At 35.0% G+C, this 26,317-nt stretch overlaps 1 protein-coding gene across 13 annotated transcripts in view; it reads left to right on the top strand.

The window, feature by feature from the left end:
- The window catches only part of CACNA2D1 (calcium voltage-gated channel auxiliary subunit alpha2delta 1), a 521,990-nt gene that overhangs the window by 330,193 nt on the left and 165,480 nt on the right, over positions 1-26,317 (top strand). For all 13 annotated transcript variants that reach the window (XM_061413776.1, XM_061413777.1, XM_061413781.1 and 10 more), the window contains exon 6: positions 4,171-4,300. In XM_061413776.1, coding sequence (XP_061269760.1) covers positions 4,171-4,300 — 130 coding nt within the window. The remainder of the gene's footprint in view (positions 1-4,170; positions 4,301-26,317) is intronic.

The following is a 26,317-nucleotide window of genomic DNA, read 5'->3' on the forward strand; positions in this document are numbered from 1 at the left end:
GAAATAGAATTATTCATTCAAGTTTCTTCTGACCACTAATGTTATTGTATCTTTTATATTAACTGTGAAACATTCTTTTCTTAATATATTGAGTAAATTGCCTCTGAGGAATCCATTTTATACTTTTTCCATAGAGTAAATCTAAGGAGTTAAAAATTTTAACTACTTGACGACCTGGAGAAATCTTCTGAATTTAGAAGAAAACTTTTGTTTGTTCGTCAGACATGATTAGCTGAACTCATCTTTTTTTTCTGGGGATAATATGCTATTCATTTCTTTATAATTTTGTTTTGTTTTGTTTTCTTGTTGTTGGGATTCAATAGAGCATATGTACAAATATTATATCAAAATCCTTAGTATCATTTTAGTGTCATATAGTCAGTGTCATCCAGTTCATATTTCCAGTTCAGTTCTATTCATTTACTCAGTGCATCTTTGACTCATAGCGTCCTCAAGGAGAAAAACAGCAGCTTAAACCAATTAACTCAGGAGACTGGACGGTGTTCATATTGCATCATAACTGAATTCATTGTTTACAGTTCAGCATGACCTAACACCCTGACCAGAAAAATTATAACTGGCTGAAGGCTCAGCATCTTTTTCTCTCTATTCATTATTCATTAACTGGGCATGGGCAGCTGCAGCTGCCCTGATGAATCCCCACTGCTTATTGATGCAAGTGATTTACTGAAAGGGAGGCTTTCCTGTATATCAGTCAGAACTGGTAACCAGCCTTAATGCTTAGATTCCAGTGGTGAATAGTGGTTACAGAGCCAGTCTTATCTTTAATCCATAGAGCTGATAACAACATGTCAGCATAAAGCAGCCTTTTAGTCTTGGTGTCTCTATGAAAGTATACTGTAAATATCATACATCTATGATTATTATTTTCATTAGGTGATAATATGCCTAGAGGCACATTATGTATCCAAAATTTTATTTGATAACAGTGACAAAAAATTTCAAGAATCAAAAATATCTATATTGATAAAGTGGCAAGGCCCTATTGTAAATAATATCTACTAAGTAGTTGTAAAAAAGAAAAGGATGTATTTGGAGGTGGAAGTTTTAAAATATACACATATAGACATTGTAGAATTTTATATAAGTCTATAGTCTTTGGTTTTTGAAAAACTTGTTTTGGTACACAAGAACCCATTCATTTAACCCTTTCACTGCTGCTGCTGCTGCTAAGTCGCTTCCGTCATGTCTGACTCTGTGCGACCCCATAGACAGCAGCTCACCAGGCTCCCCCGTCCCTGGGATTCTCCAGGCAAGAACACTGGAGTGGGTTGCCATTTCCTTCTCCAATGCATGAAAGTGAAAAGTGAAAGTGAAGTCGCTCAATCGTGTCCCACTCTTCGCAACCCCATGGACTGCAGCCTACCAGGCCCCTCCGTCCATGGGATTTTCCAGGCAAGAGTACCAAGCCTTTTCATGGTTTTCTATAAGTATGTGGTTTGTAATAGGTTTTATATGAAAAAAACAAACAATCAGCATCACATGAGCTTGAGAACACTGAGGGTAAATATTATTTTCTTTAGTGGAGCTTATCTCAGAGTTTTGATGTGCCAATGTGCTTTGTTATTTCCTTAATGGAAGAGCAGAAGAGTATTACTACCTCAACTTATTTTAAGTTGCAGCCAACCCTGATAGAATCTGCAGGGACTGTTTTCTTTTCAAATATCCTTTGACAAATATTACTGGCCATATTGCTATGTGCATGCATCTGTTATTCAGTAATAATAAAACAGTGTTTCTGCCCTGTGGAGGGTAGAAAAATTGAGACATCCATTAATATGCTTATTACTAGTCAATTCTAATTTTTTGATGAAAAAAATTGTGTGTCTAATTTAAACTATTGATATTTTAAAGGAGTGAACTTGCAGTTTTAATGTGTATCACGATCACCTGGAGGGTTTGTTGAATTACTGAATTGCTGGTCCCCTTCCTGACATTGGGGCTTCCCTTGTAGCTCAGTCAGTAAGGAATCTGCCTGCAATGCAGGAGACCTGGGCTCGATCCCTGGGTTGGGAAGATCCCCTGGAGAAGGAAATGGCAACCCACTCCAGTATCCTTGCCTGGAAAATCTCATGGACAGAGGAGCCTTGTGGGCTGCAGTCCACGGGGTCGCAAAGAGTCAGGCACGATTGAGCGACTGACATTTTCCTGACATTTCTGATTGACTGGGCCTAGGGTGGAACCTCTGACTTGCATTCTAAAATGCTTCAGTGGTTGGTGATACTGCTTCTTCAAGGACTAAACTGTTAGAAGCCTCTGCTTTAAAATAAATATTGAGGCTTTTTACTAATTTAGAATGTTTGCAGTGGAGAAGCATAATGACATCATTTATTTGGTGAGACCTGCTTTACATTCATATTATTAATGGAAGTAGTTTATTTTAATTTTCCCTCCTCTTATTCAAGTCAATTGTGCCCATAGATAATCATAGAATAGAGGATGAATTTTAAATTATAAGAAAATTCATGACTGAATCCAGGACCAAGTCCCAGTTATTATTTTTATTCTTTCCTTTATTAACAGTTGGAATCATGGTAGATGTGTTAGGTTAAGTGTTTTGTTCTGTGGTGCTTCTTTGCCTTATCATTCTTTCTTTTTCTTATCCTTAACACTGCACACACCTAACCTTTGCTTTAGAAAATAATATGAGTTAGTAATTTCTGCATGTAGGCTTTTTGTCAAATTTTAGACTTTCAGCACTGCTGTTTCATTATTTTGTATATTCAGTTTGTTACTAGAGGGGCAATTATATCTTTGTTGCTTTCACATGGATTAAAGATAATGATCCTTCTTTAACTCTGCTTATCGATGACAAATTTTACAGTCCGAATGACATATACCCAGATGTGCACACATACACAGAGAGTCATATCTAACTAAACCACAGTTGCCCAATATAGTCCTTCTCCTTATTATAGAGAGTATATTTTCATGTCTTCTTCAACATTGTTTCATTTGAAAAATAATTTGGTCATGACCTGTTAAATTGATTTCATTACATAATAATGAGTTGGACTTGCAGCTTTAGAAATCATTGATTTTTTTAAAGCCCTTTTGCTAATATTTGTGTCTAAATAATCTTTCCCATGTTGCAACTTCCCTAGGGAAACAAGGAAGTGTGTATATGTGTGTGTGTGTGTTCTTGGGATACTAATGGGTTATCTGGTTGTCCAAATTCTCAGAGCCATCTAGAAAGCTGGACACTATTGCTTCTTTGTAAAGTTTGTTTTTGCCACATCCTGCCACCCTTATGAGACTGTCCACTTAAGTTCTTTCTCTTGTTTATCAGTTGTATTACTGCAGTGTGCTGTAAAATAGTCAAATGTTGTGGTTCTTTTTTCAGTTTTGTTTTGTGGAAATTTCCTTAGGAAAGTGGAATACATTTACAGATACGAATTTTGGATAAATGAGTGAGATTGTTAGTTATTTGCCAGAGGAGAAACTGAATTACCTTGCCAGGGTAATTTAATAATCAGAAACATAGTTCAAATAGGCAGAAAATTAATCTTCAACCTTAAACTCTGTGGGATTTTCTTGAATCAATATTGATTGAATCTTTGCTTCTGCCTCAGGAGACAACTTGGTTGAAGTTAGGATTCAATTGTACTTAGAGTTACAATAGATCTCTTCTTTCTGAGCATTTGTACTTTCCTTTTTTAAAGCAAAAATTGATACACATGGAAAACATGCAAAAATCAAGGGAATAGGACAAAATAATCCTTCATTGCTATTATTTTTTGTGTTCATGTGTAAGATTAGTTGTCAAACCAAGAAATTATATAAAGTTGTAGCATAAGTGGTGAATTTATTTCAAGGGGAAACTTTTAATTTGGTTGTATTCTATTCTTTAAGTGTACATTTTAATAAGTGCTGTGCATGGGAAAGCTCTGGTCCTCTCAGGATGTTCCTGGGTAACTCCAATGTTGAGGAAATTAGGAGAGAAGTTAGGTTATAATGTGAATCGTATCATGAAGATACAATGTGAATGTTAGTGGCTGAATGGAAATTTGTGGTGTCTGATATTATCGTGGGAATATTTTAAAATATTCTTACAAGAATATGCATTTGGCAAATGAAGAAGTGAATGTGAAACTATCTGTGTTAGGATACATTGTAATATTCTCTTTATTGTCTGTCTTTTCTTTATAGCCAGAAAAGAATGATAGTGAACCAGGCAGCCAGAGGATAAAACCTGTTTTTATCGATGATGCTAATTTTGGGCGACAAATATCCTATCAGCACGCAGCCGTTCATATTCCCACTGACATCTATGAGGGCTGTAAGTAAAAGGATGTGAACAACTCTTGGAATACCATGTTTTTAATCTAGCTTATGTATCTTATTTTTGGAAAAAAAAAGGGAGCAAACTTGATGCTCTCATTTACATGTTATTTAAGAGTCTATGGTAAACTCTGATTTATGCAAAAGAAGAAACCTAATTTCCATGAGCAGTGTATTGACATCGGGCCTCACTATGTGAATAATTGCAGGAGAGCCTGTAGCCACGGAGGTGTCCTCCTCTTTTAACAAATAATTCTGCCTTTCCAGTTGGTAACAATAACTTCCAAGTAATACATGCATTTATAAAAAATTAAAACTCTGTAGTATTAGTGCACACAGATATTTTTACAAGGACACCAAACTGGTAAAGAAAGAGCAATGTGCATTGTAGACCCTCCAGTTCTTACCACAACTTACTGTGTTTTACCTGTCTCTCGCTCTCTGATCTGCCTTACCCTATGATGTAAAGATACCGCCCTCCTAGTTCACTGTGAACTCAAGGTAGAAAAGGGTTGGGTAAAGGAATAAATGATACCCTAAAGAAAAAGAAAAACTTCAAATTGAGTGAGAAGGCTTCACTGCAAGGAAGGGAGGGGAGTACGTTTTTAGGAAGATACAGAGGAGGAAGCTTATGGCAGTGATATTCCTTGGACAGCCTATGTGCTAATAAGGGCAACGTAATCGCGTAGGAAGATGAGCTGTGACCCAGAAAGCAGAGTCTTTGCCCAATCACAACTCTGGTTTTACATGTTATCCTTTTCTAACCGGTTCCTACCCTTCCTGCTTGTACCCTGCCTTTCACATAAGTAAATGGTAAGGAGAAAGAACCACTTGAGATTTTTAAAAGTGTGTTTCTAATAGGCCCCTTAATTAAAGACACTGTAAAATGTATTGAGTGTCCAGAGTGTATACATAATTGCCTGGATTCTGGATGCAGACAGCCTAGGTTAAGTTAAATTTCAAACCTAAATTTTAACAGTATTTCATTGGGCAAATTTATTAACTTTCTGGGCAAGCATTTTTTGCACCTGTAAAGTGGGGATAAAATTACTAGCCCAAAAGTTCATTTGAGAATAAAGTAAGTTAATATACTTGAGTTTCCACAATAGTGCCAAACTCAAAGTAAACATTATATAAATGTTTGCTGTTATGACTAATTACAAATGAAGTTTATTTAGTAGTAGTGTTAGTCAATCAGTTGTGTCCAACTCTTTGCGATCCCACAGACTGTAGCCCACCAGGCTTCTCTGTCCATGGTATTCTCCAGGCAAGAATACTGGAGCGCATTGCCATTCTCGTCTCCAGAGGATTTTCCCGAACTGGGGATCAAACCCGGGTCTCCTGCATTGCAGGCAGATTCTTTCCTGTTGGAGCTACAGGGAAGACTAAAGTTTGTTTAGACGAAAGAATTAAGTACAGGACGAATACAAGAAATTAGCTTTTGTTTTTTGGATTCACTCTGAGATTGTTGCTTAAAAGGGAATTTTTAAGTGCATTCCTGACTAATCTCATAATATAAATCTCATCTTCTGTTTTATTTTATTCATTTGTTTTGTTTCACCTTTTTAATATTTTTAAAAGTACATGTTTTCATCATGTCATTTCTTTAAAAATATTAAACATATGATTTTGCTGTATGATAGGAACAATATGGTATATGTAAGTAGTTACATAATTTCATTTCTTTACAACTTAGCTGTATTGATTCTAAGTCCTTTTAGAAATTACTAGGATCCAGGTTTGATTTTTATATTTTTTTGTTTTTACTTTGCTGCATTCTTTTTTTGAGAATATTTTTGATGTTTGCAGTTAAATTTTATAACTTATGACAACAATTATCAGATAATACTGAGCTGTATGGTTGTGTTTCTCATTTTTTAAAAAATCATGTTTCATCCACTTTATTTCTATTAGAAATTGTTATCACCTGTTGATTTTTGGGTATGTCAGCAAGAAAAATATAATTTTAGAGTAATTATCTTATTACTCTAAAATTATATTTTTCTTTCGAATTCACTTTAGAAGAACAAACTGGTTGGATATAAAATTTCTGAGTCAAAGCATTTTTATGTTGATACTCTGTGGTCATCATGTCACTGTTGTCTGGTCTATATTAGTATGTTGAACAAACATGAGGCCAGCTTGAGTGTTTTTAATTTGTTAGCAGACCTTCATGATCATGTTTCTGTTTTGTTGCCAATAGTGATTATCCAGATATTCTCAAACTTTCCATTAAATTCTCGAGGAAGGGTAACAGAACTTTGTCCAGGGAGAGAGAGATCCCCCTCTTCCCCAGTTCTTCTTGAGTTTTTTTTGGCTGGTCTAAAATTGACAGAAGACAGATTAATAGATTAATTTAAAATCAGTTTGCATGTATGAGTGGTGCTAGTGGTAAAGAATCTGCCTGCCAATGCAGGAGACACAGGGACACGAGTTTGATGCCTGAGTTGGGAAGATCACCTGGAGTGGGAAATGGGAAGCTGCTCCAGTATTCTTGCTGGAGAATCCCAGGGGCAGAGGAGCCTGGCAGGATATAGTCCATGGGGCTGCAGAGTCAGACACGACAGATCAGAGCAGACCAAATCATAAAAATGGTACCCTCACAGTGTCCAAAGCAGGCCAATTACATATCATTTTTAGACAAATAAACAATATGTGAAGAGATAAGACCAGGCAGCTTGTGCTTGGGGTAGCTGACTAACGAAGTAACAACATATGTTTGTACAGCTCGCTTAGCTTTGAATTCCTTACCTCAGCTGATAGGAGTGCATACCTTCATGTGGAAGATGTATTTCCTACTTTTAGAGGGTAAGAGAGAAATGGTTGTATTTTTTTATACTTTATTTTCCATTGGCTGTTTCTCACATAACTCTTAATTCAGAATAATCAATATGCTACTGAGGTATATTTTGGAGCAGCCTACTCTGGGCTACAGCAACCTCACACATTTAAAAAAAAAATTTCTTTTTCTAAAAGCTGTGTTACCACAGTAGAAGAAATTTTAATATTGCATGCATGTTTAAAATAGAAAATAAAGGTCTCAAACAATAACAACTCCCGAAGCTAATCATGACTAAGTTTGGGGCATAGTCTTATAAAATATGTATTTAAATGCAAACACAAACTAATGAAATAATCCAAATGGGATTTTTCATATTGCTTTTCAACTTGCTTCCCCACCAACCTGTTCTGCTTGCCTTGCTCATAGTAGAGAGATTTGTTGTTGTTAAACTATTAAAAGGCTGAAAATAGAGAGGAGAAAGGTATCTCTTTAGGAGTAGGTTATCCAGGGAATAGAAAAGCAAAATAACTTTGATTAACTTTTCAATGAAGTGATATTGAATAAATAAGTGAAAAATGCATTTTTCGCTAGGTAATTAGAACCTAAAATCATTAGAACCTAATTTACCAGTCTAGTAAATTATACACCAGTAAATTATAGTGTCTCATTTTATTACTGTAACTTTGTTAAAAATTTTTGAAGAGGAAACTCAAGCTGAGTTTTTAATGAAAGTCCACATCACTGGTAAAAAATGGAGTCAAGTTTCATATAAATTCTAATTCTAAACTTTATACTTTACAGTACAGTAATAGATAAAATTTCTAATGTTTTCATTTGACTTAATTTTGACTCATATTACTTGTGAGCCAAGATCTAACTCCACAGGAGTTAGTAACATACTGATTTTGCATGAGAATCTTCATTTTCTTATTTCTTTTGCTCTTTTGTTTTTCATGAAGTCACATTCATTAATGTCTTCATCTATTTTATGCTGGAACAAACATAAAATTGACACATAAAGTAAATCCAAGTATCCTTTCTTCATATTGATGTCACATAATATACATATCTTCTTTTAAAATCCTATAGAAGAGTTTTGACTTTTTGTAAATGTTTCTGTTTCTAATTTAGAATAAACTGTTGGTGGATATTTACAAAGGATGATTTTAATAGTCTCAGAGGCTAAAAAGTATTACTTTGATTACTTTGAAAATCAGGAAGATAGAATATTGAAATAGATGTTTTCAGAAATTGTAAGAAATTTTGGTATATGACATAATTTAAAAAAAGAAAATGAAGCTATGTCTTTGGATTGTGTATTTAGTCCTATTTATCTTGAAGAAATATTGGCTTCTCCTTTTTTGATGAAATCGCATCAGTAAGACTCTGACCTTGCCTGGCCTGCACTGCTTTAAAATTCATATCCGGTGTTATGAGCTATGTGAGTAAATGACATAGGAGTAAAATCAGAAATGTCAATAAGATCTTGAAAATTTAATAATTACTGGCATTTTTCATGCAGTTCATCAAAACATATCAGATGCACAGAATCATTCTAGATTCTGAATTTAATAAATGGAAAAGCATACTTTAATTGAAGGCTTAACTGAAGGGAACAGCCTCTTCTTTCATTCAAAGACAGTTTGTGTCTCTGAATTCTCATAAGATATCTTGTGTTCTAATTTTCCAAAGGTGATTACTTTTGAAATTCCCTTGAATTCAATATGATTGCTTTTGCTCCATGATATATTTGAAGTTTTCAAACAGTGTATTTAATTAAAATATTGTCTGAAAGCTTTTAGTTTTGAGGATTTTACTGGTTAATACTTTAATTTTAGAGGGCACCCAAACTACACTTAATTTTTTAATCACTTATCTGTTTCAGTATAAAAATAGTAAACTCGATAGAAAGGGCTGAATATTCTGACAATTTGTTTTAATCACAGAGCTTTATTAATGTGTTAATTATTTTTGATTCAAATATAAGGAATGCTTTTATAGAATATTTTGGTCATTTGTCATTAGAAATTTATGTTAATATTTATTTGCAGAATTATTATAGTTGTAAAAATTATACATTACTACGAGAAATCAGTAGGGAACTCCAACTTATGTAACTTTCAGGTACTAGATACTTTTGTCCTTATACTACCTTTTGAGGTAAACTAGAAGGCAATGGCACCCCACTCCAGTACTCCTGCCTGGAAGATCCCATGGAGGAGCCTGGTAGGCTGCAGTCCATGGGGTCGCTGAGGGTCGGACACAACTGAGCGACTTCACTTTCACTTTTCACTTTCCTGCATTGGAGAAGGAAATGGCAACCCACTCCATTGTTCTTGCCTGGAGAATCCCAGGGACGGGGAAGCCTGGTGAGCTGCCATCTATGGGGTCGCACAGAGTCGGACACGACTGAAGCGACTTAGCAGCAGCAGCAGCAGCAGGCGATTTATAATTTCTATTTTAGAAATTTAAAAATGAACATACTTCTGTCACAGAGATACAATGATTTTGATCGAGGAAGACAGAATTTTCTGGAGTTATATTAATATCCTTGGAGGTCTCATATACTTTAACAAATATACTCTTTATAAATTAAATTATCTATAATCACTAATACTGGGTTCTCATTTATCTTTTCTTACATTGAGGTATAGTCTGTGTACAGTATTATATATAAATTTCACATGTACAGCATAGTGGTTCACAATTTTTTAAAGGTTATACTCTGTTTATTGTTATAATAAAATATTGCCTATATTCCCTATGCTGTGCAATATATCCTGTAGCTTATTTATTTTATAAATATTAGTTTGTATCTCTTAACCCCCTACTCCTATCTTGCCTCTCTTAATGTTCATTTGTTTTGTCATAGAAAATATAACTACTGTATGTAAAATGATGTTAGTGTAAAAATTACAGAGGAGAAAGCTGCTAGGCTTTTGCTGATTGTGATAGTCTTTCATAAGCAACTAATCTATTTCAGGATATGTGCACTATTTAATTAGAGAATGCTTATAGTTTACTTTTGCTGTTTTAAAAATCTGTTTATAATGGAAATATAGCACTGAACAAACAGATTTAAAAAATCCTGTACTGAGGGAGTTTACATTGTGATGGAGATAGGGCATAAAATAAACAAACAGTTAAATAATGAAATATATTGTAACATAATAAAAGCTTGAGATAAAAATAAAATAAGGGAGGGTTATATGCAGTTCCTGGGCTTCCCTATTCCCTGGTAGCTCAACTGATTAAGAATCCGCCTGTAATATAGGAGACCCCGTTTCGATTCCTGAGTCAGAAAGTTCTCCCAGAGAAGGGATAGGCTACCCACTCCAGTATTCTTGGGCTTCCCTGGTGACCCAGACAGTTAAGAATCTGCCTGCAATGTGAGAGACCTGGATTTGATCCCTGGGTTGGGGAGATCCCCTGGAGGAGGGCATGGCAACCCACTCCAGTATTCTTGCCTAGAGAATCCCCATGGACAGAGAAGCCTGGTGGGCTACAGTCCGTGGTGGTGAGAAGACCTGGACATGACTGAGCAACTAAGCACAGCATAGCATAGGCAGTTCCTGGGTTAGGAGTTGGGGAGTTGATATTTAAAACATGGAGATAGGGAAGGCTTTGTGGATAAGATAACATAGCCTGTAGTTGGTGAGCATGAGAGTTGAAATTCTCTAGATGTTGTTGCAGGCAGAGGGAAGAGAAAGCACCAAGATCTTGAGCCTGCTAGGTTCATAAAGAGCCTAAAGACCAGGGTGGGCATAGCTGAGGTAGCAGGTGGGAAGGAGCAGGTGTAGCAGCAGAGGCCTCATTGTATACAGCCTTGTGGATAATTGCAAAATACTTTGATTTTCATTTTGAGATTATTTTAGTCTGTTTGGACTGCTCTAACAAAATGCTGTAGACAGAGTGGCTTATATAATAGATATTTATTTTTATAGTTTTGGGCACTGGAAGTCCAAGATTAAGTTGCTGACAGGTTTGATTTCTGATGAGGTACAGAGAGCTTCCTGTTTTGTAGATGGCCCCCATCTTGCCGTGTGCTCACATGACTACTTCTTTGTGCACATGCAGAGTGAGTGAGATCTGATATTTTTTCCTCTTTTTATATGACAGCAATCTGCATATGAAGGTGAGACACTAATTCCACTACAAATGCTCTACCCTCATAACCTCATCTATGCCTAATTACCTCCCAGAGGCCCCACTTACTAATACTGTTGCATTGCAGATTGGGTGTTCAACATACAGGTTTTGAGAAAACATAGAGATTAAGTCCATAACAGAGAGGGAACTCTGAGGTGTTTTTTGGATGAGGAATTACACTTTCATAAAAAGGTAGATGCTGAATACTTGATTGAGAACAGACATAAAAGGCAAGAATTGAGGAGGAATGATGGGACCTTGGACCAAGGTTGCAGCTCAAAAAAGTATACCTATTAAAATATGTGGATTTTTATTTACAGGGCAGCAAAGGAGAAACGGACGTAAAGAATAGACTTACAGACTTGGGGAGAGGGGAAGAGAGGATGAGATGTATGGAAAGAGTAATATGGACATTTACACTGCCATATGTAAAATAGATAGCCAGCAGGAATTTGCTGTAAGGCTCAGGAAACTCAAACAAGGGTTGTGTATCAACCTAGAGGGGTGGGATTGGGAGGGAGGTTCAAAAGGGAGGGGATATACGTATACCTATGGCTGATTCATGTTGAGGTTTGACAGAAAAGAACAAAATTCTGTAAAGCAATTATCCTTCAATTAAAAAATAAATTAATTTTAAAAAATTGTGTAAATCTAATATACTTTTGAGATATACATTTTTCCTTCTTATTTTATGTGATGGAGACATTCTGTTCAATTAACTTAATTATCTCAAAATAGTGTGGCAAACAAATTTTATCCTCATAAATAAACATTATAAAAGCACTTTTAGTTGAGAACTAGTAAACTAAGATAAATTTCTTGAGATCTTTAAAGAGTAGTGAATTAATTCAAGTTCAGTAGAACATCAAAAGACCTTTTTTCTGTGTCTTTCTTCACAACTTTTAAATTTTCTTTTTGAGATAAATAAATTCCATGCAAGTTAGTTTCCTCTTCATCATTCAGTGTTATAAGTTAGAAACAGGATTGTAATCCTACAGAAAAACAGAGGGAAAATATATAGACATATTTCATTTTACCTGTTTACATAAATCCTTACATATCCTTTCATTGGTGCAAACTGCTGAGCTTTGTTCAGGCTTGCCTGGTGTATTTCCTGTGATAGGCTTCTGGTTTGGGATTCACATCTCAGTACCAGCAAGTTTTCAACTTCGTAACTGTTGATGTATAGGTATGTGCATGGTAGTGTTTTAGCTGCTGTTTCTGTAAAAACAAATAATCTTGAATTAATGCATAATCTATTTCTTTGAAGTAAAATGTTAATAGGGTTGTTCCACTTCCAGAATCTTGATTGGAATAACATATGTGTTCCTGTTAAACATCTTATGACTTTTACAATTGCTTTTGAGGCAAATATAACATTAAAATGCTTATTTTTCTTACTAAAATAAGTATATGATGATTTTATGAAATACAAACTAGTGTAAAGGAAAATATGTAAAATTACACTGATACAGATACTGTATGTCTGTGTATATGTTCATTAAATATACTAGTAGCAAATATATAATTACTAAGCAAATATACTGAAACACTACAAAATTTATACCTGACCTATTGCCTACTAAGCAAATATACTGAAACCCTACAAAGTTTAAACCTGACCTTTTACCTTATCAGAAAGTATTTTTATATATTTAATAATTTTTATCATGAGATATAGATAAATCTCTGTATTTCTCATTATCACCTTAAGATAAAACAAGAACTTATATTAAAAGGACAAAACTATTGATAAATTTTCTTGATATTACAGGTTAGTACCAAATTAGATTATACCTTCAATGAATTAGTTCCTTTCTAATTCCAATTTGTCAATGACACTATTATCTTTTAATTAATGTTTTAGAGATTATGTAGAATATTGATAGTATATTGGAATAGTTTACTGCCTTTTTTTTTCAGCATTGTCATATGTTTGTTCTTCAACACTAGGTTCCATTGCTATGTAAAATAAAATGCTAGGGCACTATGAAGTGTAGCAGCAGTTTGTCTGAGGGATGGTAACAAACATGTTTAGAAATTACCCTGATTTTCCCACATGCTAGATCTTTCACAACATATATTGTAAAGTTTTCACTTTTACCTGATTAGCCTGAATTTAGTGACTGTGCTTAATTGAACTTTGTTTGATAAGTATATACATTTAAAATTTCAAGTAGCAAAATGTGTTTAAGTGTACTTTAGCAATAAAATCACAAGCTTTAAAAAAAGATTGTCAAGGCTTTTGGAAAATGAGAGAAAATATGAAAAGTAAGAAGTATAACTCCAGAAAGTGGAGATTAAAACCATGAAAGGGCATTAGGGGCAACTTTACAGTAAAGTGCTATATTCTGTAAGAAGAGTGGATGATTTATTATAAAATAAAGTCAGATCAACTCAATAATATGTCAGTAATCATAAAATAAATTGGAAACATTCAAGTTTATGGCCAAAGAAAGTACTTCCTGTTGAGTCATTTCTATAAAATTTTCAAATAAATACTTTCAAGTTTTGAATGTTTTTCTAGAAATGTGAAAAGTTAATTAACTCATTGCTTCATTATAAAAAAAAGATGTAGCAGAAAAAAATAAAAAATTGTAAGCCAGTTTTACTTTATGAATAATAATGAAAAATTCAATGAAAAAATTTCCAAGCAAAGTAGCAATGAAAGAATAATGCCTGGAAACAAAACAACTGACTCGATAATTGAGTATTTTAGATGGCTAATAATGCTTTTATATTCTGTATCAATTGATGCAAATTAAGCATTTACCTTTTTTTTTCAGTTTGAAATAGAATTGGCATATAGAACTATATAATTTTAAGGTATAAAATATAATTTGACTTACATATATCATGAAATGGTTGGCACAGTAGATTTAGTGAACATCTCATATAATTTAGTATTCAAGAAATGGAAAAAATTTACATTCATTTTTAACTGAAGTCATTTTAATTAAAATCTTATCAAAATACTCCTACCAATGATAAAAACTGCTCTGATGATTAAGGAGAGCTGAGAAATTCCCACTACTTCTATACAGGTTTGTTTTTAGAGTATTTGTTGTCCTTGTTTTTATTTATTACAAATATGATTTTGGTTTAATATACAATTATATGAATTGTTTTGTGCTAATTTTTTTCAGCAGATAATTACCAAAAACAAAGTTTTTGAAATTCTGGGGGATACATCATTCCATGCTATAGAGTTGTGTGTTTAAAGACTAAAAAATACCAATACAATATTGTAAAGTAATTAGCCTCTAATTAAAATAAATAAATTTAAATTAAAAAAATAAAGACTAAAAAAGTGAATGACTTTAACATATTATCATGGTTATCATATTAACAAAGTAGCTTTTCTTTTTTCTTTAAAAATGCTATTTAAATCATAAAGCCATGATCCTAAGCCATGAAAGCAGAAATCTGGTAAAGGCTAAAAAAAGGACACTTTTAAGAAGTACCATTTATTCTCTAACAAAATATCATCTTATGTATGTGTGTGTCTGTGTGTGTGTGTTTAAGGTTTAGCTTAATTAACTAGCATCACTCCTCATTAAGAGCATAGCAATGAAATGATAGAAACATGAGAAGACATGAGGTACTAATACAATTTTAGGATAGGATAATTTGATCATGCTTAAATATGAGACAAAGAGAAGAAATTCCGCTTCTAAGGGAAAGTTTGCACTTCATTTCATTGTTTTTCTCTAATGATGTTTCTATAATATATTCATCTTATAAATGCAATATAGTATTCATTTTCTATAGGAAAACGTTGACCAAAAGTAAACCCAAATGCCAAAGAATATATAATCTTCTGACCTTACAAGATAGACACTAGCCCTTTAATTCATTCAGAATTATAGAATAACAGACCAATTAGCAATAACAGTTTCATGGATCTTGTAAATTGCTATGGACTGAATTGTGTCCCACATGGATTCACATGTTGGAGTCCTAACCCTCAGAGGTGAGTGACTATATTTGGATAGGGTCTTTAGGGGGCAGTCAAGGATAAACGAGGTCATTAGGATGGGGCCCTAATCTGGTAGGATTGGTGGTTTTATAGGAAGAGGCATTCCTGCACAGGAAGGGCCATGTGAGGAGACAGCCACAAAGGCAGCAGTCTGCAGGCCTGAAAGAGAGTTCTCACCAGGAACCAAATTGGCACTCACCCTGATCTTGGACTCGTCAGCCTCTAGAACTCAGAGAAAATACCTAGTCTGTGTTATTTTATTATGGCAACCCAAGCTGGCTAAGACACAGTTTTGTTTCCAGGGAAAAATTGGAATAGGCTTAAACTCGTTTATATATATATATATATATATATATATATATATATATATATAATATAAAAATAACAGTATTGGAGAAGTCTCTTGAGAGTCCCTTGGACTGCAAGGAGATCCAGCCAGTCAATCCTAAAGGAAATCAGTCCTGAATATTCATTGCAAGGACTGATGCTGAAGCTGAAACTCCAATACTTTGGCCAACTGATATGAAGAACCAACTCATTGGAAAAGACCCTGATGCTGGGAAAGATTGAAGGCAGGAGAAGAAGAGGATGACAGAGGGTGAGATGGTTGGATGGCATCACCGATGTGATGGACATGAGTTTGAATAAGCTCTGGGAGCTGGTGATGGACAGGGAAGCCTGGCATGCTGCAGTCCTGGCATGCTGCAGTCCATGGGGTCGCAAAGTGTTAGACACAACTGAGTGACTAAACTGAACTGATATATAATGAGCTGAAAATTTAAGTTGGTTATGTCATACTTCTAAACATACATCAGAGTGTAAAGTATTTGCCTGTTTAAATTTGAATTTGCAAAACTATTTTTGGCATTTTAATTTAGAATCTTATTTTCTGTACTTCCCCTTTGAAGTAGTTGTGCTGTGGAAATCAGTTTATGCTTGCCAACTCAGTAGATGAATAGACTTACCTATTTATTGGAGAGACAATTAATTTGTAATTCTAGGTATATATAGCAGTAATAATTAGATTGTTTTCTTGGAACATTCCCTAAGTTATAATTCCCTAAATTTATAGATCCATAGGCTGTGCAGATATAGAGCCTAAAATTTATAGTTACTGAAGTGTGGTTTTGTTTTGTTATTTTTTAAGAGAGGGCAAAAGAATATTGTAACAACTTGACTGACTGTCCATTCATTTGATCATGTATCCTGTGTCCAAAATGGTGCCAGAGTCACTCTGACAAGTTTTTTCTTGTCTGTGCAGTAAACATTCTCCTGTGTACATTACAAGGTGATTATATACTCTCCCCTGGTTGAATCTGTGAAGCATTCTAGTCTCTTATTTGAAATTTGAAGGATATTTTAAACCACAATTATATTTAAGATCTATAAAAAAAACCTAGATCTTATTGAAAATAAAGTGGTACATTAGTTAGCCCTTGTGATAGCTTCTACTGCAAGATCGACTCAGTTCTTGTATATAAACATCTATCATGGTGATTGTATCCATCTTCTGTATCATGTATTGACACTGTTCATTCAACCATGCCATGTTTTCTCAATTCTGTTATAGGTAATGAAATTATAACAGGATTCTTAATTGGGATAATGATTTGCTGGCCAAACAAATTTGGGAAATGTTATATAGCTTCCTCTTTGGAGATTCCTAGTACTTATTAACCTTTAAAAGTGCAGAGAAATTATGCTAGAAATAAATAAAATTTGTCATTTTACTGATAATTTTTCATATTTCTATTACTGTGTAATATTAACATACTATAAGCTAGAAATAAAATTTAATTCATTTTACTGATAATTTTTCATAAAAATATTTCTATTATTTCAAGATAATATTTCTATCGCTGTGTAACAGTAACATACTATAAGCATATATTTCATTTAATTCAAATAAAAACACTACCCCAAAATTTTTATATTATTGGCAAGTGCCACAATACTTTTGATAAAATTTACAACTCATTTTGTTTTCTCCTTGAGTCACCTTGTCCAACTGTGCCAGGCAGTTTCTTGTAAAGATTTAACTTTATTTTGTTAGACTCAAACTTTTTCAGTAAATGACTAGATAAAGATGACTTTCCTGGTAACAGATAATAAGATGGTCTCAGTTACTTTTAGATGTAAATACAGTATATAAAAAGCAAAAACACAGCCTTAGTTCCAAATTTGATTTATTATTAACCCCTACTGCTCTAGCACCCTGCACCGTAGGTTGGGGCTAATGGAAGCCGACAGTGGAAAAGAGGCGGAAGGGATGGGGTACTTCCTAGCTGAATGTATTTTGCCTCCACCAGGTGGAAGTGCTAAGGTGAAGGGAGGGCAGAGAATGGTTGGTATCTGGCTGGCTGACTTTGGCAAGGCTAGGTAGATGTAGTTATGTGGTAAATAATTTAAACTAACTTTTTCTCTTGGGGAGAGATTGTATGGGTTATTTAGAAATTTCTTATGTGGGCATCCTCTCCGTAGTTCCTTTGAACCAGCAGACACATATCTCTATATCATGTGAAGATGTTCTGCTACTGTTTTCTGTGGCTTTGGGTGTCATTTTGGATTTGTCTCCTCAGTACTATAAGAGAATAGTGCATTCTTCATGCTGCAAGGCAGCCTTAGCAGATGTTACCCAATCAGCCAAAATTTGGACATAAAATGTTGCATCATTCTTAATGTTTTACAGTATGTTTTTTACTATTTTTCTTTGCAAAATTTCTCCTATATTGTTGCATATTTGGATAAATATTTAAGAAAGGGCCACTGAAAAGTCTTTTATTCCTAGGAACCTCATGAAGATTGTTTGGTGAGTCCAGAAAAGTTTTTCAAGAATCTCTGTCAACAATGAAGTTACTCTTGGTATTGCATCAGTGTTTTTTATCTAATAATATTAATGTACATGTGTAAGTCACTTAGGTACCAGCCTTCCGTAACTCACTAAAGAAAAATCGCAGATCTTTCTGTAACTTCTTGGAACTGAAATATATTTCTCAGTGTTGTTGCTAAGGAAGGGGGCCTTCAGATATTGTATAATATGATTATTAAACTTCCTTAATTTCTATTCATTTTTCATATTTTATCAGAAGTTGTGAAAATTTTTTTCTGTTAATTTTTTAAAATCTGTTACTGAACATGGATATTCAGGGATTTGTTAAAGGTCAAATTATTGCTGTTTTTTAAAAAATTGTTAAGAGGAGAATACAAATAAAAATCCATTGTCTCATTGTTTATAAAAAGATATTAAAAAGGGAACATGGAAGACATCAAAAAGGACATGTGCACAATTCAGAATCTCTATAAATTGATAGCTGGAGATGAGACGTCTACTTGGCTAGCTTTTTATGATGGCTATAACAAGTGACAGGCCATTCAAAGGCTGAAGAAGAAAGATAATGAAATATTAAATTAGAACAGCTTCCAAAACAGACTGACAGTACTGTTCGCAGCAAATTAAAAAGGGATTGACAACTGAAGAGAAAATAGAGGTCTGGAATTTGAGATGAGAATTTTTTAATCATCTGGCATTTTGCTTCATGGATAAGATCTTACTCAGATTTCTCCCTAGAGATAAAGAGGCATTTAAAAGATATTTCTAAAATCCAATTATTCAAAGAGAAAGATTCTAAATGGGTTTAAAGATTTCAAAGCTATTTTGTCACAAGATACAAGATCAGGTTTTTAAAGTATGGAGCTATGAGTTATGCTTGCATTGAGATGGAATTTAGTCAGTATTTTTGTAATTAGAGCAAATCAAGTCATATACAATTTTACCCTAATGAATAATACATGACAAAAAATACTGCAGTCCTTTCTGGTTATTTCAGTCTTACATAAAAATCGTTTTGTTTTTAATTGTTTCTTGCAAATCATAGCAACTAGAAGCTGTGAGGCAGTTCATGGTGGGGCCTTTCTTTATCTTACATTCATCCAGACTAGAACATGACTGAGGAAATGGCTCATTACTATCCTGCCAGGTCTGTGAAGACCAGTTGTGGTTTCTGTACTTTCTGTACTTTGTTATATGATTGTTGGTAGTCACTACCCAGTAAATAAAAAAATACATCAACATTATTATTAGGTGCAGAGTATAAGTCCCCAGGAGAATTGGCAAAAGACTTTATTTTTGAAAGAAATGAATGTATAAGGATGGTCTCTTTCAAACTGAAAATGACTTCTCTATTTGTTCTTCATCTGTTTTAAGCCGCAGAGTTTCTTTGACTCAGAAAAACATACTTATTTCAGAATAATGTAATTCTTTTATCCTCTTCAGCTATCAGTGTTGATATTTCAGTGAATATTTAGATAAACAGCTTTTTAGCAGTACCTGACAAAGTTGCTGTTTGTCAAACTAATCTAATATATATCTTACTTACCTCAAAGGACTGTTACGAAAATTTTAAAAACGTGTAAAATGACTAGAACACTCCTTGATGAATCTTAAACTAAAATCTATCTCATATATCAGCAGGTTTTATTTTCCTGAGAAACTGTATTCAGTCCAGTTCAGTTGCTCAGTCGTGTCCGACTCATTGCTAACTTCAGCATCAGTCCTTCCAATGACTATTCAGAACTAAATTCCTTTAGGATTGACTGGTTTGATCTCCTTGCAGTCTTTTAAAATAAATCACTTTTATCTAAGTCTAATGAGAATATTGTCATCTACTAGAAGTTCTTAATATAGAACTGAAAACATGTACACATTTTTTCATTAATTGAGTTAAGCAAGATGAATGTTTTAATAAATATTGATAAATTATGGAATTTTTAAAATGCATTTTAAGTAATTCAGAAATATTTGATAATGATTAGTTTCTTTCATAGTTCTTTGTTCAGATATGGTTCTATGTTCTTTGTATGGTTCTATGATCTTTGTTCCCTACTTTCTTCAATTTAAGTCTAAATTTGGCAATAAGGAGTTCATGATCTGAGCCACAGTCAGCTCCTGGTCTTGTTTTTGCTGACTGTATAGAGCTTCTCCATCTTTGGGTGCAAAGAATATAATCAGTATGATTTCGGTGTTGACCATCTGGTGATGTCCACGTGTAGAGTCTTCTCTTGTGTTGTTGGAAGAGGGTGTTTGCTATGACCAGTGTGTTCTCTTGGCAAAACTCTATTAGTCTTTGCCCTGCTTCATTCCATATTCCAAGGCCAAATTTGCCTGTTACTCCAGGTGTTTCTTGACTTCCTACTTTTGCATTCCAGCCCACTATAATGAAAAGGACATCTTTTTGGGGTGTTAGTTCTAAAAGGTCTTGTAGGTCTTCATAGAACCGTTCAACTTCAGCTTCTTCAGCATTACTGGTTGAGGCATAGGCTTGGATTACCATGATATTGAATGGTTTGCCTTTGAAACGAACAGAGATTAGTCTGTCGTTTTTGAGATTGCATCCAAGTACTGCATTTTGGACTCTTTTGTTGACCATGATGGCTACTCCATTTCTTCTGAGGGATTCCTGCCCACAGTAGTAGATATAATGGTCATCTGAGTTAAATTCACCCATTCCAGTCCATTTTAGTTCGCTGATTGCTAGAATGTCGACGTTCACTCTTGCCATCTCCTGTTTGATCACTTCCAATTTGCCTTGATTCATGGACCTAACATTCCAGGTTCCTATGCAATATTGCTCTTTGCAGCATCGGACCTTGCTTCTATCACCAGTCACATCCACAACTGGGTATTGTTTTTGCTTTGGCTCCATCCCTTCATTCTTTCTAGAGTTATTTCTCCACTGATCTCCAGTAGCATATTGGGCCCCTACTGACCTGGGGAGTTCCTCTTTCAGTATCCTATCATTTTGCCTTTTCATACTGTTCATGGGGTTCTCAAGGCAAGAATACTGAAGTGGTTTGCCATTCCCTTCTCCAGTGGACCACATTCTGTAAGACCTCTCACCATGACTCGCCACCCATCTTGGGTTGCCCCAAGGGCATGGCTTAGTTTCATTGGGTTAGACAAGGCTGTGGTCCTAGTGTGATTAGATTGACTAGTTATCTGTGATTATGGTTTCAGTGTGTCTGCCCTCTGATGCCCTCTCACAACACCTACTGTCTTACTTGGGTTTCTCTTACTTTGGATGTGGGGTATCTCTTCACGCCTGCTCCAGCAAAGTGCAGCTGCTGCTCCTTACCTTGGACAAGGGGTATGTCCACAGGGCCTTCCCTCCTGACCTTGAATGTGGAGTAGCTCCTCTTGGCCCTCCTGCGCCCTCACAGCTGCAGCTCCTTGGACATGGGGTAGCTTGTCTCGGCCGCCGCCCCTGACTTCAGATGTGGGGGTAGCTTGTCTTGGCCGCCGCCCCTGACCTCGGACATGGGGTAGCTCCTCTCTTAAATTGAAGAAAGTAGGGAAAACCACTAGACCATTCAGGTATGACCTAAATCAAATCCTTATGATCATACAGTGGAAGTGAGAAATAGATTTAAGGGACTATATCTGATAGACAGAGTGCCTGATGAACTATGGACGGAGATTCGTGACATTGTACAGGAGACAGGGATCCAGACCATCCCCATGGAAAAGAAATGCAAAAAAGCAAAATGGCTGTCTGGGAAGGCCTTACAAATAGCTGTGAAAAGAAGAGAAGCGAAAAGCAAAGGAGAAAAGGAAAGATATAAGCATCTGAATGCAGAGTTCCAAAGAATAGCAAGAAGAGATAAGAAAGCCTTCTTCAGTGATCAGTGCAAAGAAATAAGGAAAATAACAGAATGGGAAAGACTAGAGATCTCTTCAAGAAAATCAGAGATACCAAGGGAACATTTCATGCAAAGATGGGCTCGATAAAGGACAGAAATGGAATGGACCTAACAGAAGCAGAAGATCTTAAGAACAGGTGGCAGGAATACACAGAAGAATTGTACAAAAAGATCTTCACGACCCAGATAATCATGATGGTGTGATCACTGACCTAGAGCCAGACATCCTGGAATGTGAAGTCAAGTGGGCCTTAGAAAGCATCACTACGAACAAAGCTAGTGGAGTTGATGGCATTCCAGTGGAGCTGTTCCAAATCCTGAAAGATGATGCTGTGAAAGTGCACTCAATATGCCAGCAAATTTGGAAAACTCAGCAGTGACCACAGGACTGGAAAAGGTCAGTTTTCATTCCAATCCCAAAGAAAAGCAATGCCAAAGAATGCTCACACCACTGCACAATTGCACTCATCTCACACGCTAGTAAAGTAATGCTCAAAATTCTCCAAGCCAGGCTTCAGCAATATGTGAACCGTGAACTTCCGTGAACCGTGAACCAGATGTTCAAGCTGGTTTTAGAAAAGGCAGAGGAACCAGAGATCAGATTGCCAATATCCGCTGGATCATCGAAAAAGCAAGAGAGTTCCAGAAAAACATCTACTTCTGCTTTATTGACTATGCCAAAGCCTTTGACTGTGTGGATCGCAATAAACTGGAAAATTCTGAAAGAGATGAGAATACCAGACCACCTGATCTGCCTCTTGAGAAATTTGTATGCAGGTCAGGAAGCAACAGTTAGAACTGGACATGGAACAACAGACTGGTTCCAAATAGGAAAAGGAGTATGTCAAGGCTGTATATTGTCACCCTGCTTATTTAACTTCTATGCAGAGTACATCATGAGAAATGCTGGGCTGGAAGAAGCACAAGCTGGAATCAAGATTACCAGGAGAAATATTAATAAGCTCAGATATGCAGATGACACCACCCTTAAGGCAGAAAGTGAAGAAGAACTAAATAGCCTCTTGATGAAGGAGAAAGAGAGTGAAATAGTTGGCCTAAAGCTCAACATTCAGAAAACTAAGATCATGGCATCTGGTCCCATCACTTCATGGCAAAGAGATGGCGAAACAGTGGAAACAGTGTCAGACTTTATTTTGGGGGGCTCCAAAATCACTGCAGATGGTGACTGCAGCCATGAAATTAAAAGACACTTACTCCTTGGAAGGAAAGTTATGACCAACCTCGATAGTATATTCAAAAGCAGAGACATTACTTTGCCAACATAGGTCACCTAGTCAAGGCTATGGTTTTTCCCATAGTCATGTGTGGATGTGAGAGTTGGACTGTGGAGAAAGCTGAGCGCCGAAGAATTGATGCTTTTGAACTGTGGTGTTGGAGAAGACTCTTGAGAGTCCCTTGGACTGCAAGGAGATCTAACCAGTCCATTCTAAAGCAGATCAGTCTTGGGTGTTCATTGGAGGGACTGATGCTAAAGCTGAAACTCCAGTACTTTGGCAACCTCAAGTGAAGAGTTGACTCATTGGAAAAGACCCTGATGCTGGGAGGGATTCGGGCAGGAGAAGGGGACGACTGAGGATGAGATGGCTGGATGGCATCACTGACTCTATGGACGTGAGTTAAGTAAAGTCCGGAAGTTGGTGATGGACAGGGAGGCCTGGCGTGCTGTGATTGATGAGGTCGCAAAGAATCCGACAGGGCTGAGTGACTGAACTGAACTGAACTGACATTCTTTGTTCAGATATAGTTCTATATTCAGTTTTTTGTTATGGTATCATAATAAGTAGCTTGTGAATGAGGTTTTTTTGATAATTTTGAGATGTGTTTTAATATTTTAATGAATAAATTTTGAATCTGAATATTTGTATATGAAAGCATGTTTACTTTGAGGATCATTAAGTTACTAATTTATAGTCTCCTTTTTTTGTAATCAGGTAATATATTTTAGAGTTGTTAAGGTTTCAATTTTAAATTTGCTGCTCATACAGTAATAAAACAAAATATTCTTTTGTTTCCATAAAGCCAGTTATTATGAATGAATAGAATTAGCTATACATAAAGTAAGGCTGCTGGATGATTGAAGCTCATGGGTATTTTAGTGTATTATAATATCATACTAGACTATATATAGTATAAGTTATATATAGTAAACATTAAGAATTAGGTACGAAGAGTAGTTATTAGGGCTTTATGTCACCTAGTAGCATAATCATAATATTCATTTTACCTTTCAAGAATTTCATTAAGTGGCTGACCTATTCCCAGTGCGTGGTCAAAACCAGTCTTTTATTAGGTTGCTCCTCTTGTGTTCTTCTACATTAAAGTCATTATTAAGTGAAAAGCCATTATAGTCTAGTTTATAGGTTTTTTTAATGAAATTAAAAATCATCATTCAACCAGGACACCTTCCTCAGTGTGATGTGCTATATGACAAGGCCTAGTATCGATGGCATCGCTTCACTGCGTCTGAATCTCTCTTTTGGACATGTAGGAGAGTTACAGCTCTTCCCACCGGCACCAGGGTGGCGGTCCATGGCTAGTGCTAGGCAGTGGGTTATGATGGAAGTGATATCTGTGCCTTTCAAGTTGGTGAATTTAAAATTGCCAGAAGTAGACTCTCGAACTCTCTTCTTGCCCCAGAATCAGACGGTAGAACCATGTGGAAGGAATTTCTGTCAGTCTACATCCCTAGGGTGAATGAGCACATACTAGAGACTACCCCCTCTTCCATACCTGGATTCCACCAGCAGTAAGCTCTGGGTTTGTAGGATGAGACAAATGAAACAAGATAGACAAATGATAGATAGAGAAAAGATAGACAAATGAAACAAAAGATAGACAAATGAACTACTTGGATATTTAATCCACTGAAATTATATGCATTTAAATATACACATACATGCTCATGTAGCAAATAATTTTCTAATTGTTTTATCTAATTAATTTTCCTAAAATATCATTCTTCATCTAATTATCCTTACATCATCATTCTTTTTACAAAATGACTAATTTCACTTTCTCAGTTTCTCAGGATTTTTTCCCCAAATGTTTAAAAACTGAAAATTTCAATCTAAAACTTTGTCTCCAAAATAAATATTAAGAGTTACTATTTGCTAAGTGTTAAAGCTCTCATCAAACAGATTTATATTGAGGTACGAAATAAATGTCAGTTCCATTCTCTTATTCTTAATTTTTCATTTTTTTTCCTTCTGATTCAGATTTTAAAACTATGACAGCTTAGGGAAAACAAAAACTCACTGTTTATTCTCTTATGAGGTTGGATGATAGACTCATTTCAGACTCTGACAATTTAAAATCTATATTTGTGCTCCTTTCCAAGTTAGCAAACTAGTACAAAAATACATAAATTGTACATGTTGAAAAAATGCTATCTCCAAACTTATTAGTTTATTTTATAAAACTCAACAGTAAACTATTATCCACAATATGTGATGTTAACTGCCTTCCCACTGAATTATACTGCTTATAATATATGAGAAAATAAAATTGACTTAACATGTACTCTGTAATCACTAGCCTGTAGTACATATTCAAATGAAGAGACTTGAATTTAACCTGGGTTAGTAGCTATAAAGTATATCCATAAATATGTTTGCTGTATATATAAAAACATGTATGTATAAAATACATACATAAATAATATGTAAATGATATATACTTATATAGACATAAATATATAATGTACAATTGTACAAATGTATAAATTAAAAAACATAATATTTTTGCATTACAGTTGTCCATATATTAAAATACCATTACTATAAGTATGACATTGCTATACTCACCTTAGTTTAAATATTTTCCATTAATTCTTATGAAGCATAAAATTTTAATGAAATTGCAGGTTTGCAATCAAAGAGCAATGTTATATACCTTTCTGATTTTCAGTTTAACAATAAGGTACATTTTATAAGAAAGTTTATTTTGGAACGTTTAGATTTTTGTTTGTCTTAGGAGTTCAGTGTCTAATTTGACATTTACTGTTTTTAATGGGTTGAATTTCTGTGCAAATAATGTAGAAGTTGTAGCCCATCATCTGATCTATCTCGGTTAGATTTTGGCCAAACTTACTTCAGACCTTTTATAGTAGTAAGGGACTGGGAGATCTTCACAGTGAAAGTTAGGAATTCTGTTCTGACTGCGACATTGTTAACCTCCAATTTTAGAATCATTTGGTGACATTGAGTGGCACGTGCGCAAAGTTGTCTTCCTCTTTTGATTTTCGTGTTTGTTAGTGTATAGTTACTAGAAACTTAATCTCTTTACATAATATATAAGAATCCTCCATGTTAAGGAGTAGATAAAGGAATATTACACTTACACATTTATCATGTTTGCATCTACTTTTGTGTTTGGTATAAATAGTAAGG

This window comes from Bos javanicus, chromosome 4, assembly GCF_032452875.1.
Source record: "Bos javanicus breed banteng chromosome 4, ARS-OSU_banteng_1.0, whole genome shotgun sequence".
Taxonomy (NCBI): domain Eukaryota; kingdom Metazoa; phylum Chordata; class Mammalia; order Artiodactyla; family Bovidae; genus Bos; species Bos javanicus.